The 13,206-nt window shown below is 40.2% G+C and overlaps 1 protein-coding gene across 1 annotated transcript; it reads left to right on the forward strand.

Moving 5' to 3' along the window:
- The first annotated feature begins 309 nt into the window (after window positions 1-309).
- nup155 (nucleoporin 155) lies at window positions 310-12,859 on the forward strand. Its single transcript, XM_004074772.3, has 34 exons — window positions 310-464; window positions 717-863; window positions 2,640-2,777; window positions 2,873-2,969; window positions 3,080-3,150; window positions 3,801-3,893; window positions 4,016-4,279; window positions 4,363-4,436; window positions 4,553-4,644; window positions 4,737-4,834; window positions 4,903-5,070; window positions 5,144-5,244; window positions 5,353-5,523; window positions 5,609-5,719; window positions 5,832-5,926; window positions 6,015-6,100; window positions 6,235-6,376; window positions 6,457-6,523; window positions 6,593-6,708; window positions 7,079-7,182; window positions 7,310-7,443; window positions 7,556-7,747; window positions 7,881-8,019; window positions 8,084-8,219; window positions 8,324-8,477; window positions 8,557-8,661; window positions 9,239-9,393; window positions 9,486-9,615; window positions 9,688-9,801; window positions 9,903-10,023; window positions 10,093-10,203; window positions 10,502-10,638; window positions 10,742-10,848; window positions 12,109-12,859. The coding sequence occupies exons 2-34, from the start codon at window positions 719-721 to the stop codon at window positions 12,245-12,247; spliced, it is 4,107 nt and encodes a 1,368-aa protein (XP_004074820.1). The 5' UTR covers window positions 310-464; window positions 717-718; the 3' UTR covers window positions 12,248-12,859.
- The last annotated feature ends 347 nt before the right edge of the window (window positions 12,860-13,206 follow it).

Consider the following 13,206-nt stretch of genomic DNA (forward strand, 5'->3'; position numbering starts at 1 on the left):
ATAGATTAAAGATTAAAAATACAGAATATTTGCCAAATAACCACTGAGATTTGAATAGAAATAATACAATAATTCTTCCGTTATTGAATGTTATAAAGCCTTACAGATTAATTGACAAAATGTAAGATTTAATGTAAAAATGTGTGTAAACCAAGCAATTTAATAAAAAACAACATTTTTTAAAATTAAAGTAGTCCAAGGAAAACTGGGTTGGGCTGGGCATGTTTTACATGCAATATAAAACCGACCTATTGGCGGCAGCACTGAAGGTGTTTATTCAAATCAAGAGAAAAACGAAGAAAGAAAATATGACGTCAGTCTACCGGAACTAAGCTTCTGTGCATGAGGTTGGCGGGCTGCTACTTGTGTCTGTTTGGATGTTTTCTTTTCAAAGTTGCTGGTGAAGTGGAGCAAACGTCTTGTCGGTTAGACAAGTCAGTATCACGCAGAATCTCTCCAAAAAGGTATACTATAAAAAACTAGTCCGGTAATGCCCTATTTTACACTTTGATACTCGTTAGCTTTCAAGCTAATAATAACGCCTTATTGCCAGTTAGACTGCTAACCGGCGGTTTGGCGGTTTTCAAACATAAAGTTGTTGATTAAAACGTTTGGATATCCACATTAATCTCAGCTACATTTGACCTTAGGATAAATTTGATAGTATTGTCCTTCGTTCATTCTTATTGATGGCGGTCTTTTTTTTCTCACCAAAGCCATGCCGTCCAACACTGGACCTAGCAGCCCTGCTGCTGCTGCCCTTGCCGAGGCGCTGGAGAACTCATCCCGGCTGATTGACAAACACCTTCAGGAAGATCGCTGCTTTCCAGAGCTGTCAGAGCTGCTTAGCGTCCCGTCACACAGTGAGTAAAAAGTCCCAGGATACGAGTCCCAGGAAGAGCTGTGTATGTTTGCAGTTGGGATTTCATGTCTGAGTTTTCTTTGAACTTAAAGGTTTGCTGTAAGAATTGTTTATATTTTCTGCTGTTCATTATTATTGTGGTAGTTATCAGTTTCATAAATAACCACATTTTTTTAACACGGTAAATAAAATACTCCATCCTAAAATTACGTAAATTAAGTTAAAATAAAATCAGAAGAACCGTAACCTACGCATTACATTGCAATACGAACAGAAGGACATGCATAAATAAATCCAGCTAAACAGAATTTTCGTTTTATTTATTCAATTGATGTGAATCAGGAGAAGATGAAAAATGCAGTCGCAAGAGTCCCGACACCGCGGTGATCAAAAATCCCCCACCGTCACAGCTCTACTCACCTTTTTTGTTTCACTGCTGACCTTAAGTTGGGGGTGTGAGGCTGTAAGGTAGCTGGAGAGCATGTAAACAGATGGGCGACTCGAAGTGGGGGTTGCTCTGCGCCAACGGTCCTGCCCACAACTTGGAGGAGAATTACTAATGAACTCCTACTGCTCTGCAAAAACTGTACTAGAAAAAATAATTTTTTATGCTGTTATAAACACTACATGTACGACAGAGTTTTAGGACCAGTTTACAAAAATATATATATATATATTACGACTTTTAAGTCATAAACTTTCAAGTTTATATCTCATAAATTTACGACTTAAAATCTTGTAAATTTACGAGAATAAAAGTTATAGATTAACGAGGAAAAAACACCAAAGTTTTCCGTTTATCGGAGCCTAGCTAGCTTGAAGATGAAATATGTGGAGCCTTTTGTGAAGCTTTTTTTTTCGGATAGGTTAAAAAAAAACAAAGAGATTTTGAACCTTTTGGCGACTCAAAATCAGATTATTATCAGTGGAGTGGCTTTCCGGGGTTCGGTGTCGATAAAGCACAGTTTCGTGTGTAAAATAAGGAGCTCAGACACGTTTGGGTGCAGAGGACCGCTGCAGCCTTTATTTTTCTTTTCATTTTATCTGTCACCTTACGTCATGAACCTGTCATCCGAACACCAATGCGGAAGTAAACAGTGTTACATACGCCTTTTCCTCCAGATGAAACGTCCCATTTCAAAATAAAACAATAAAGAGGAATAAAAATAGTCAGTTAAATTAGCATTAGAATGTTGAATATACCAAGTGCTCCTCCTCAGACGGAAGCATCACACAAACGTAGAGATCTTCTCTTTGGTGGAGGAAGACAGGATTCAAGTGGACAGCTGCCTGCGGGGACACCGATTTCTTCATCAAGGGGCTGCAGAGATCCTGCAAACCACCCATCAATAAATAAAACATTAATAAATCGTTATCAATAAACATACAGCTCACCTGTTCAATTGAGTTTAGTCAGTCTGCTCTGCTGCTGCGCGGCGTTCACCTGCTGCTCTGTATGCTCACTTCCACTTCAATCTCGTAAATTTACGATTTTTTTTCTCATAAATTTACGACTTAAAATCTCGTAATTTTACTTCTTTTTTTCGGTGGCTCTAAAACTCCGTTGTACTACGTGAAAGATGTCTTCAGGCGAAATTTTTCGTTTTGTTACTAGTAACATATATTCTTGTGTTTTCTTTTTCTAAAGTTGCATTGACTGATCACTGTTCTTTACTCTTGTTCTTGAACATCCAACTTTTTCTTAAGCATGCAACAAGGGAAGAAGTTTCCTCTTAATCCGTTGTTTTTCCTCTGCTTTTTCGTCATGTTTCTGTAGACATGCCATCTCTATCTGGAGTCTCAGATATGGACTACCCTCTTCAAGGACCTGGCCTGCTGAGTGTGCCAAACCTGCCGGAGCTCAGTGCGCTCCGGCGAGTTCCTCTACCTCCTGAACTGGTGGAGCAGTTCAGCCGTATCCTTTCAGCTCAGTAGAAATCTTAAGATTCTAAAAAAGGATTTTATTTTGCTTTTCAATGGAATTTGAATTCAGCTTAACCATTTTTTTAGACATGCAGTTTAACTGCATGATGGGAGTTTTTCCTGAGATCTCTCGAGCATGGCTTACTATTGACAACGACATTTTCATGTGGAATTATGAGGATGGGTAAAAGACATTTAAATTATAAATGGTCATAACCATGCCAGATTGAACTTGTAAACTTGAATCAGATGTGTAGGATAACCCTTCATCTTTTCTGTTGAACTTTTTTTTAGAGGGGACGTCGCCTACTTTGACGGTCTAATTGAAACTATTTTGGCAGTGGGTCTCGTTAAACCAAAACAAGGTAAAACCAAACTGTCTTTAAGTAAAATACAGTATTGAAACCAAAAGAAGAAAAATAATCAAATTTTACAAGGATGAAGTCCTAAAATAATGACAAAACAATTGTGCAATTACCAAAATTGACAAATGCTCATTTCTTTAAGCAAAAAATGCTTCAAAAAGTTGTAATTTTGCATGCACACTTTTTCTACCAAAAAAAACAATTACATTTGGCCTTTTTAAACGTCTTTACAAAGACAACCAAACATTAACTGTTTAATTTGTGTTGTATCCAGAGAAATGTGATGGATGTCACATTGCTATAGCGTCTTACTGAACCTGGTTTCCTTTTTTGTAAATGCAGATCTTTATTCTGATGTCTTTGCAACTTTAGTTTTAAAAGCATGATTTTTTTCTTCTTGTAAAATTACGACTTTAAATAATATATTTACAATTTAATTCTAATGAAATGTTGACCTTTTGTCTAATACATTTATGACCTTTTTTCTCATAATTGTACAACCCCCCCCCATTATTTTACAACTTTATTTTAATCGATTTTTTATGGTTGCCTCAATACTCCGTCCTACTTTCAATATTAATTTTCTGTTAAACTATACATGTATTATTTGGTTTAGTTTGTTTTTTAATGGCTTCTTTGTGTCTTTTTAGGGATTTTACAGCCACATATTCACTACCTCTTGGTGCTAGCCACTTCAGTAGATGTAGTAATCCTTGGGCTCAGTTTCCCGAAAAGCCAAACTGGTGAGTTTTTCCTTTTATATTAACATTAACAGAAACATTTTGGGAATCTCCAGCAGCTTCATGGCCCCTCCCCCACACGATCAGGACATCTGAAGAACACGCTGTTACCTCTTTTGTTCCAGGACTGAATGACAGCATGTCTGGTGGGATGCAGCTTCTGCCGGACCCCCTGTTCTCTATCCCTACCGACAACACCTACATCCTGTCCATCACATCCACAGACCTGGGCCGTATCTTCATGGCGGGGAAAGATGGCTGCCTCTATGAGATAGCGTACCAGGCTGAGGCAGGGTGGCTCAGCCAACGTTGTAGAAAGATCAACCACTCTAAAAGCACTTTGTCCTTCCTTGTTCCATCTGTGCTCCAGTTCTCCTTTTCTGAAGACGGTGAGGAACGCTTACATTTTGTCACGTAGACTCAGATATGTTGCAGATCTTCTGAAATCCTCTTTTGTCTCAATCTTCCACAGATCCTATAGTTCAGATTGCAATTGATGACTCTCGCAACATTCTCTTCACACGCTCAGAGAAAGGAGTCCTGCAAGTATGGCACCCATGATTGTTTGTTTGTTGTAACCTCTTTATTTTGTAATTTTAGTTTATTTTTAAAGGGCAAATTTTATTGAGTGAGCTGAAGTATGTATTTTTGATACGTTGAAGGTGTACGACCTGGGTGCTGATGGTCAGGGTATGGGTCGCGTGGCAACAATGTCCCAGAGTGCCATAGTTGCAGCTGCTGGAAGCATTGCCAGGTAAAGCTGTGCGTTTGTGTTTTATTTCCCCATGTGACAGACGGTCTTCACTGCTCACTCAAATGGATTTCTGTTTCATTTCTCTTTTCAAGGACAATCGATCGCTCCGTCTTCAAACCCATTGTTCAGATCTCGGTAATCGGCAGATCCGAGTCTTCCGATTGCCATCTGCTTGCTGTCACTCATGCAGGTACAGGCTATAAACACAGAAGACTCTGTTTAACATGCTGGACTTATTCTAACGCTTTATTTTTGCAGGTGTGCGTCTGTACTTCACCACCGCGCCCTTTGCTCTTCAGCACCAGAAGCACATTGCGGTGCGGCCTAGCCTTCTTGCTTTGGTCCATGTCCGTCTGCCGCCTGGGTTTTCGGCCTCCTCCACTCTGCAGAAACCATCAAAGGTCCACAAGGCTCTTTACAGCAAAGGTAGAAAACCCAACCCTAAGCTGCATCAATGACTCTACTGTGAATTATTAGAATACATCCCTAAACCTTACAGGTGTTTTGCTCATGGCTGCCTCTGAGACGGAGGATAGTGACATCCTTTGGTGCATCAACCATGACTCATTTCCTTTCAAGAAACCTCTAATGGAGACGCAGGTGTGCATGGAAAAAACATTACATACATTAATTCTGCTTATTTTAGACACAAAAGAAGTTTAATGGCCTAATTATAATTTACTACCCTTTTTCTGCATTTCATTGCAGATGATGTCTAATGTTGATGGGCACTCGTGGGCTCTGTGTACAATCAGTGAAGAGAGGCCGCAGAAGATCTTTACTCCTCTGAACAGGGAGCAGATTCCTATTACTGATTCCCCCTTGGTCGTCCAGCAGCACAACATCCCTTCACAGAAGTTTGTCCTTCTGTCTGCAAAGGTAAAAACTTCCGTTTCCACTAACACAGTTCCATTTTACTGTGGTGGAAACATCGCAGCCTCGTGTACTCTTCTTGGTCTTGTAGGGAAGCCACATCTTCCAAAAACTGCGGCCAGTGGATCAACTTCGACACCTCCTCGTTAGCTGCGTTGGAGGAGAAAGCGAAGAGATTGAACGCTTCTTTAAGCTGCACAGAGTAAGATGTTCCTACAGTTTCCACTTATTACAGCAAGATGTTCAAAGAGGCTCGTTTCCTTAACCTTTTAGTAAGAGATTTTGGTTAATTTAGGATTTGCTTTTGTTTTAAGGAGGAGCAAGCCTGTGCCACAGCACTGATTCTGGCCTGTTCCAGCGCTGCCTCTGACCGGGAAGTTTCCCAGTGGGCCACAAGAGCATTCTTCAGGTTAAACTGGCTTTATAATGCCATATTTATACCTCCTTACTATCTTCACAGCCTTAAAGTGTTCTCCCTTTTCCATGTGGATAAATAGATATGGTGGAGAGGCACAGATGAGGTTTCCTGCAGCCATGACGGCTCCAAGCACTGTAGGACCCATTATGAGCTCTCCAGCACCTGGTAAATATGCTGCAGCCACTCAACCAAATGACAGAAGTATCTTTAGACTGTCACAATCATTTTTAATGAGACAGAAAAAACAGATGACTTGATGAAACCAGGAAAAACATTTGTCTTTTCAACGCCCTCACCAGGCATCGTACCTCCTGCTCTGGCCACACCATTTACACCAATGCATTCTGGGTCGGCCCCCATCACTCCCATGTCAGCTGGTCCTGAGGTGATCTTCTCTGGGAAACACAACGGAATCTGCATCTATTTTGCTCGCATCCTTGGGTAAGAAACATGTCCTCTTTGTGGTGTGAGAGCAACATCTTAGTCAGAGATTTGATGGACTGTTTGACCTTTTTCCTCAGAAATATCTGGGACGGCAGTCTTGCTGTTGAGAACACTATTAAAAAGGGAAATCAGGCTGTCAGCATTGTAAGTGTTATTTTAATATATGAAACAGTTCAGTGTTCAGAATAATGCAGAGAATATTTTTTTCTGCAGCTTGTCAGCAGTGTCGATACTCTTGAACTTGAGTCTGTCCTTCTGGAGCTGAACGGTTTGCAGGAATTTCTTGATAAAAACTCTCAGCTCAGTCCTTCCTCTCTCGACGCTGCGAGGTGACAACCTTTCCTTTTTTATCCAACGTATTTTTCCTCTTATTGTTGTCCGTTTAGGCATGTCATTGTCAGAGATCTCCACATGTGCACGATTAGTTCAGAAAATCCTTCTGTTATCTGTTGATAGGCTCTGACAATGGAAAAGTGGTTTGACAAGTTTCAGTTTTTTCAGTTTGTGAAATGCTGGATTTTTTTTTTATGTATAACAAAAATGGACACATTTGTCTTTTTTGATAATATTTCTCATTTTCTCCTATTAGCTATGAAAAAGCTAAAAGTGGGCAAAAACTTTTAGCATGGTAAAAGTCTCTATGAAAATGAAACCTTTATAAAATAATGAAATATATTTTTTGTTCTTTCATTTAATTAGTTTTAGCTCTCCTGCCAACTTACAGCAAAGGCTGCTGGGATTTATGCGCCCTGATGGAGCCAGCTCCCAGCAGGTTCAGCAGGAGCTCCAGAGAAAATTTCACTGTAAGTTTTATGTTCAGTTTACAAATTTTAGCATCATTCAAAAAAAAAAAAAGAGGAAATATTTGACTGGACTACTGCAGACATTGGTCTTTCTAACTCAAAGTTTCTTTGTTTCTGTTTCATCCAGCCAAGGCTCAGGTCTTTGAAAAAGTGTCCTTGCAGAGTATCCAGCATTTAGTGCATCGCTCATTTCAGACTTTGGCCCTCTGGAAGCTTCTCTGTGATCATCAGTTCAGCCTGATCATGGCTGAGCTGCCCAAGGTACCTGTACAAGCAAATAACCCCTTTTTCTTTTAAGAAATATTGTTGAACCATCTCTACATTTCTGCTCTCTTTCTTTACTCTGTGGCCTTTTTATTCTTGCTGTTTGTAGGAATTTCAAGAGCAGATGAAGGGAGCTAGTTTTAAAGATGTAGTGATCCGGGGCAAGGAGTTATCCGGAGCCCTAATTACAGGGCTCATTAACGTGTACATCAAAGATAACGCCTCCGTGGACGCCATCAGCAACCACCTACGAGACCTCTGTCCTCTGCTGTACAGCAGTGACGACAGCATTTGCTCCAAGGTACATAAACAAATAGATTTTTACGTTTAAATGTCTATTTTTGCACTCATTTAGTTGTTAGACCTACTTATTAACAATATCTTTTTTATATTGCTTTGTGTTTTTTTTTTTTTTTTTTTTGTCTTCAACTTAGGCAAACGAGATGCTGCAGAGCTCTAAACAGATCCAGAACAAAATGGAAAAGGAGAGAACTCTGAGAGAGTCACTGCGGCGCTACCAACAGATCAGCCAGCACACAGACCTGGCTCTCGTTTGCTCTCAGTACAGGCAGGGTAGGTGCATTTAAGAGCATGCTCTGTTTGGAGTTCTGCTTGCTCATGGTCCTCCTCTCCTCAGTGCGCTTCTATGAGGGAGTCCTCGAGTTGTGCCTCACAGCAGCAGACAAGAAGGATCCACAGAGGCTTGGCCCTCACTTCTACAAAAATGGAGAGCCTGAGGAGGACAGAGTGGGTCAGCAGGCTTTCCAGGAAAGGTCATTGTGGCAAAAAAAAGTGATAAACAGATCTACTGTGAAAGGCAGGACTATTATTGTAAACAATTTCTTTTTGAAATGTTTTCTTTTTTACCCATTTCCAGGCTTTTGTGTTATAAGTGCATCACAGACACCATGCAGGAGCTGGTGAACCAGAGCAAAGCTGCTCCGCAGTCTCCCAGTGTCCCCAAGCAACCTGGACCTCCTGTCATGACCTCTGACCCTAACATGCTTAGCAATGAAGAAGCTACAGCTCACGTACGTAAACTTTTTGTTTTCTTCTCACCACTGTGAGCCTGAGACGCGTCTCCAATGCTAACCTGTGGCTTTCCTGTAGTTTGAGCAGATGCTCGGTCTGGCTCAAAGGTCCCAGGACGAGCTGTTCCACATCGCCCTCTACAACTGGCTGATTCAGGCTGACCTGACTGACAAGCTGCTGGAGGTATCGAGCATCTTATAATACTAAAGTGTCATGTCACCTTTGATGTAATGCAAAATGAATTAGCCAGTTGGAAGATTACGGTAAATCTGGGTGCACTTTATACTGTGTGCCAGCAGATGGCCTCGAACCCAACCCACTTTACTCCTACATTCATGCAGATTGTTATTCCCACATGTTGCATTAGACTGAGTACAATATTGGACAGATTTCTATTGTTTTATTAAAAATTCAATATTTTCCTGCATCTTTTAAACTGGAAATCTTCTGTTTGTGGTCAATATTGGTAGGAATCAAAACAGACTTGCATCATTAGTATTTATATTTAGCACTATTGAACAGCCCCTGTTATTTCATGACCCCAAGCTTTTGGACTTTCAAAATAAAGGATAAGCTGTGAGTCTGTTTGCAAAACACCTTTTAAACTTCAGCTCAATGTAAACAAAAACAAAAAAAGCAACACTTTACTAAAGAATTATTTTATGAATGACGTGTTCATGAATAGCTTGGTTCCACTGAGTGGGACCACACAACTAATGATCACTAATCACAAGCCTTCCTTCTGACCTTTGTTTTCCAGGTAAATTCTCCATATTTGGAAGAACATCTGATGCACATGATCAAGCAGGACCAGAGCAAAGTCCACAATATGGACCTGTTGTGGCGCTATTACGAAAAGAATCGTAACTTTGGGAAAGCGGCTCATGTGTTGGCTCGCCTCGCTGACATGCACAGGTTCGAACGGAGAATCCTAGGGAGGATTTCAGCAAGTAACCGATATCAGAAACGCACACATCAACTCCACTTTTCTTTTCTGGTTGGCTCAGCACTGACATCTCTCTGAAGCAACGTTTGGAGTACATTGCTCGAGCCATCCTGTCTGCAAAGAGCTCCTCCAGTATTTCTGCACACGCATCTGATGGAGAGTTCCTCCATGAGCTGGAGGAAAAAATGGAGGTACGGAAGAGCCGTGTGGGGAAACCATTTCAGCGGCCGTCCTTTCTCTAATTGTTTTTTTCTTTTTGTTAGCTTGTGCGTATTCAGGTGCAGATCCAGGAAACCCTGATAAAACAGTACTCCCATCATCCCTCAGTGAAAAATGTCATCTCCCAGTTGGACTCTGAGCTAATGGACATTACAAAGGTAATTGGAAAACAATAACAGGCTAGAGAAAGCTTTTTCTTCTCACTTTAAAGCTAACGTTTATAAAACAAGTGATTTTTTTTTTTTTTTTTTTTTTAAAGCTCTATGGAGAATTTGCCGACCATTTCAAATTATCTGAATGCAAGCTTGCCATCATACACTGCGCAGGACACGCAGACCCGATCTTGGTGCACTCTTTATGGCAGGAAATCTTAGAAAAGGGTAAGTCAAACCTCAAGTTTGCCCTGCCCAAAAGTGTTACAAGTCACTTTTGAGTGCTTTGCTTTCCAGAACTTGGAGACAGTGTGGCCATGAGTCCAGCAGACAGGATGAGGTCTCTGAATCTGAAGCTGGTATCTCTGGGAAAGATCTATGCTGGAACACCAAGATATTTCCCTCTGGGTACGCTTTAATTACCTTCAGTTTTAGTCGTGTTCGAATTTTCCACCTCTGTGTTTGCAGTTTTGTCAACAGTAATATAATTTGACTTCCCCTTTGCATCATTTATACAAGTATGCCTCAGGGGGCGAGGCTCCTCATTATTCTTGCCCTTTAGCCAGCATGTTCAAACTTGTCTCGTCTGCAGAGACAGTCATTGGTTTTATATACATGCTCGGCACTTGTATGCGCGATCGCTTCTGTCCCCAGCCATGAACCTGATGAGTTTACAATGTTAACGAGCGCTGATGAATGATTGCAGAGTTCCTGGTGAAGTTCCTGGAGCAGGAAGTCTGTCGACTCAACTGGGATGTGGGATTTGTCACGTCCACCATGCTGGAGATCGGCGTGCAGTTGCCACGTCTGCTGGAGGTCTACGACCAGCTCTTTAAAACACGAGTATGCCTCTCCTGTTTCAGAACAATAATCAAACTCTTCAAACACAGATTTTAAATAAACTCTGGGTTAAATAGTCTCATGCAAGGTATTTGATTTTTGTCAGGATCCATGCTGGCAGCGGCTGAAGAAACCGCTGCATTTGGTGGAGTGTATCCACGTGCTTCTCTCAGGATATGTGGATGACCCCAGCAGAGTACCAACATATGACAGGTACCAGTCAAAGCAGCGTAGGTGGAGGAACGGCTGCAGCTCGGATTCCAGGGCGACTCATGAGCAACTATTTCCTGCTTATAACTGCCAACCTACTTCATCAATTTGATTCAATATTGATGAACTTTTCAAATGTTCTATACAAACCCATTTGATGAAAACTTAGTATCTCAAAGCTCTGGTTTATACTGAATAAAGAGGAACTTTTATTAACAAAATGAAGAATTTTTGCATTTAATCAGTTTTCCCTGTAAGAAACCTTTTTAAAAGTAAACATTTTATGATTTGATAAATCCATTTTTTGGATTAGCTAGAACGTGTTAAGCACAGCTTCTTGAGTGCGCGTTTAGCCCATGGTTTTCACACCGTACAAGCAGGGAGGGGCTTCCTTCCCTTTTTCTTATTATTCTGCTTACGAGCACACATCTGCCACCAACAGTAGGAGAGGTTTGGTGTGAAATGTCGAAGCGGTTCAAATCTTGTGAATTTTTGTCAGAATTCTTTCCCTACTCACTACATAGTGCACTATATAGTGCGTTCGCCATTTTGTGGTGTTGTCTCCATCTACAATTCCAAAATCGAGTGCCCTAGAAATTTCCCAGAAGTCTCTGTGAAAAACTAGATTGGTGAATAGAGACCACAATGCATTGCGTCTGAAAAATTTTCGCCAAAAAATGTATTTAAATGTATATTTAGTGAGCAGGCTGAGCAAAAAAGTAGTGAGCATGGTGTCTGAATTGCTTTTCAAATTCTGGGCACTAGACAATCTGTCACTATGTAGTTTTTTTTTTGCAGTTGGGGAGTAGGGTGAGAATTCGGACACGGCCTTAATGTCATAGAATTTAAGTCGTGCACAGATGCCAATTATTAATTTCTCCTCCATGATCAGTTTTCAAACATTTCGAAAGGACTCCATCCATACTTTACTACCAAATCAGAATCCCTGACTGGTCAAAGTTTGACCTGGGTTAACTTTTGGTGCATGATTGTGTGTAGAGCCTGAAAATGCTGGTAAAACTTGTGTAGCTACGAGTGAATCTGCGAGCTTTGATCGCCTGTTTATTTATTTATATATATATATGTAGACTTTTGATTGGAAGTGGCTGCTTGAAGGTGCGTTGTCGAGGGCGGTGTGAATGTAGTCCAAGTAGAGATTGATGTGATTTGAACTATTCATAAAACTCAGCTCTATGATCCAAGCTAAAATTATTAAACAGATTACACCAAAATAAAAATAAAAACTTTGTGTTTTTATTTCAGACGCCGATTTACAAACGTCTGCCTTGACAACATCTGCGGATACCTGGTGGAATTGCAGTCTCTGAGTCCAAACGCCACCCTCCAACACATCATTGGAAATTTTAAATCACTGCAGGCCAAACTGGAGAAACTCCACTGAGCAGCTTAGGAGATGCTGGATCTGCTGGCCTTAAGTGTATAAAGTGCATTGGGCCAACACAGTTAGATGATGTTTGGATTTAGTAACAATTACATTTTTTTGTATGTTGCCAGGCAGTGGGAGTAAATCGCTGCAGAACACAAAAGCAAGTTTGTTTTATAAATTATTATGTGAAATTTGATGCTTTGTAATGAAACAAATTTGGAAAAAAAATTCTTTGCAAGTCGTTTGTCTTTTTCTTACTGTTACACAAAAAGAACATGCTGATTCATAAAACAAACCTCCCATCTGCATAAGTTTGCAAATATTTTTGTAACGATTAGTGACTGGAGTGATTTTTTTTGTTTGTTTGTTTTTTGGACAGTTGCCTTTCAACAAATAAATGTAACTATGTACATAACGTGAACATAATGCCATCTTTGCCAGGGCTCAGTGACACACTAATAGCTGTAAAGGACTGGTTTGAATGGTTGAACGGTGTGCATGACAGCCTTTGTGAACGTTTTTAACTTGGTGCTCCCTCAGTGTCACTGAAACCTTTGGCTTGTATTTTTAGTGGGAAAGAAGCTTTTGTTTTGTTTCGTTTTAAAGGAAATAAAACTTCTAAATTTGTGTTTGTGTTTTCCTGGTTACAGAACAGCTTTAGTGTTTTGTAAATAAGCAGCAGTGAGGAAAATCAAATTATGTTTAGAACTGCTATTATATCAATTAGACATTGGTTTTCTCCTGTAATTTCTAACATTTCAGTTGTTGCTGATCATTTCCAATTACCTGTTCTCTTCAATACACAAGTAATTTTTGTTTGTTTTTGCAAATCTAACGTCAATTTTTTATTGTTTATACCGATAGGTAAATGGGAAAAAGATTGACTGAATGCCAGTTTAATCTAAGAGATAAATAGGTTATCTGTATGTTTTTAAACACTTCTCATTTTAAAACCTTCAAAAAACTTTTATGAT

The sequence above is a fragment of the Oryzias latipes genome, chromosome 12 (genome assembly GCF_002234675.1).
Source record: "Oryzias latipes chromosome 12, ASM223467v1".
NCBI classification, from domain to species: Eukaryota; Metazoa; Chordata; class Actinopteri; order Beloniformes; family Adrianichthyidae; genus Oryzias; species Oryzias latipes.

Coding starts and splice junctions, on each gene's coding strand:
- nup155 (XM_004074772.3), top strand. CDS start 719: ATGCCGTCCAACACTGGACCTAGCAGCCCTGCTGCTGCTGCCCTTGCC. Junction 864..2,639: donor GCTTAGCGTCCCGTCACACA/GTGAGTAAAAAG, acceptor ATGTTTCTGTAG/ACATGCCATCTCTATCTGGA. Junction 6,101..6,234: donor TATGAGCTCTCCAGCACCTG/GTAAATATGCTG, acceptor CGCCCTCACCAG/GCATCGTACCTCCTGCTCTG.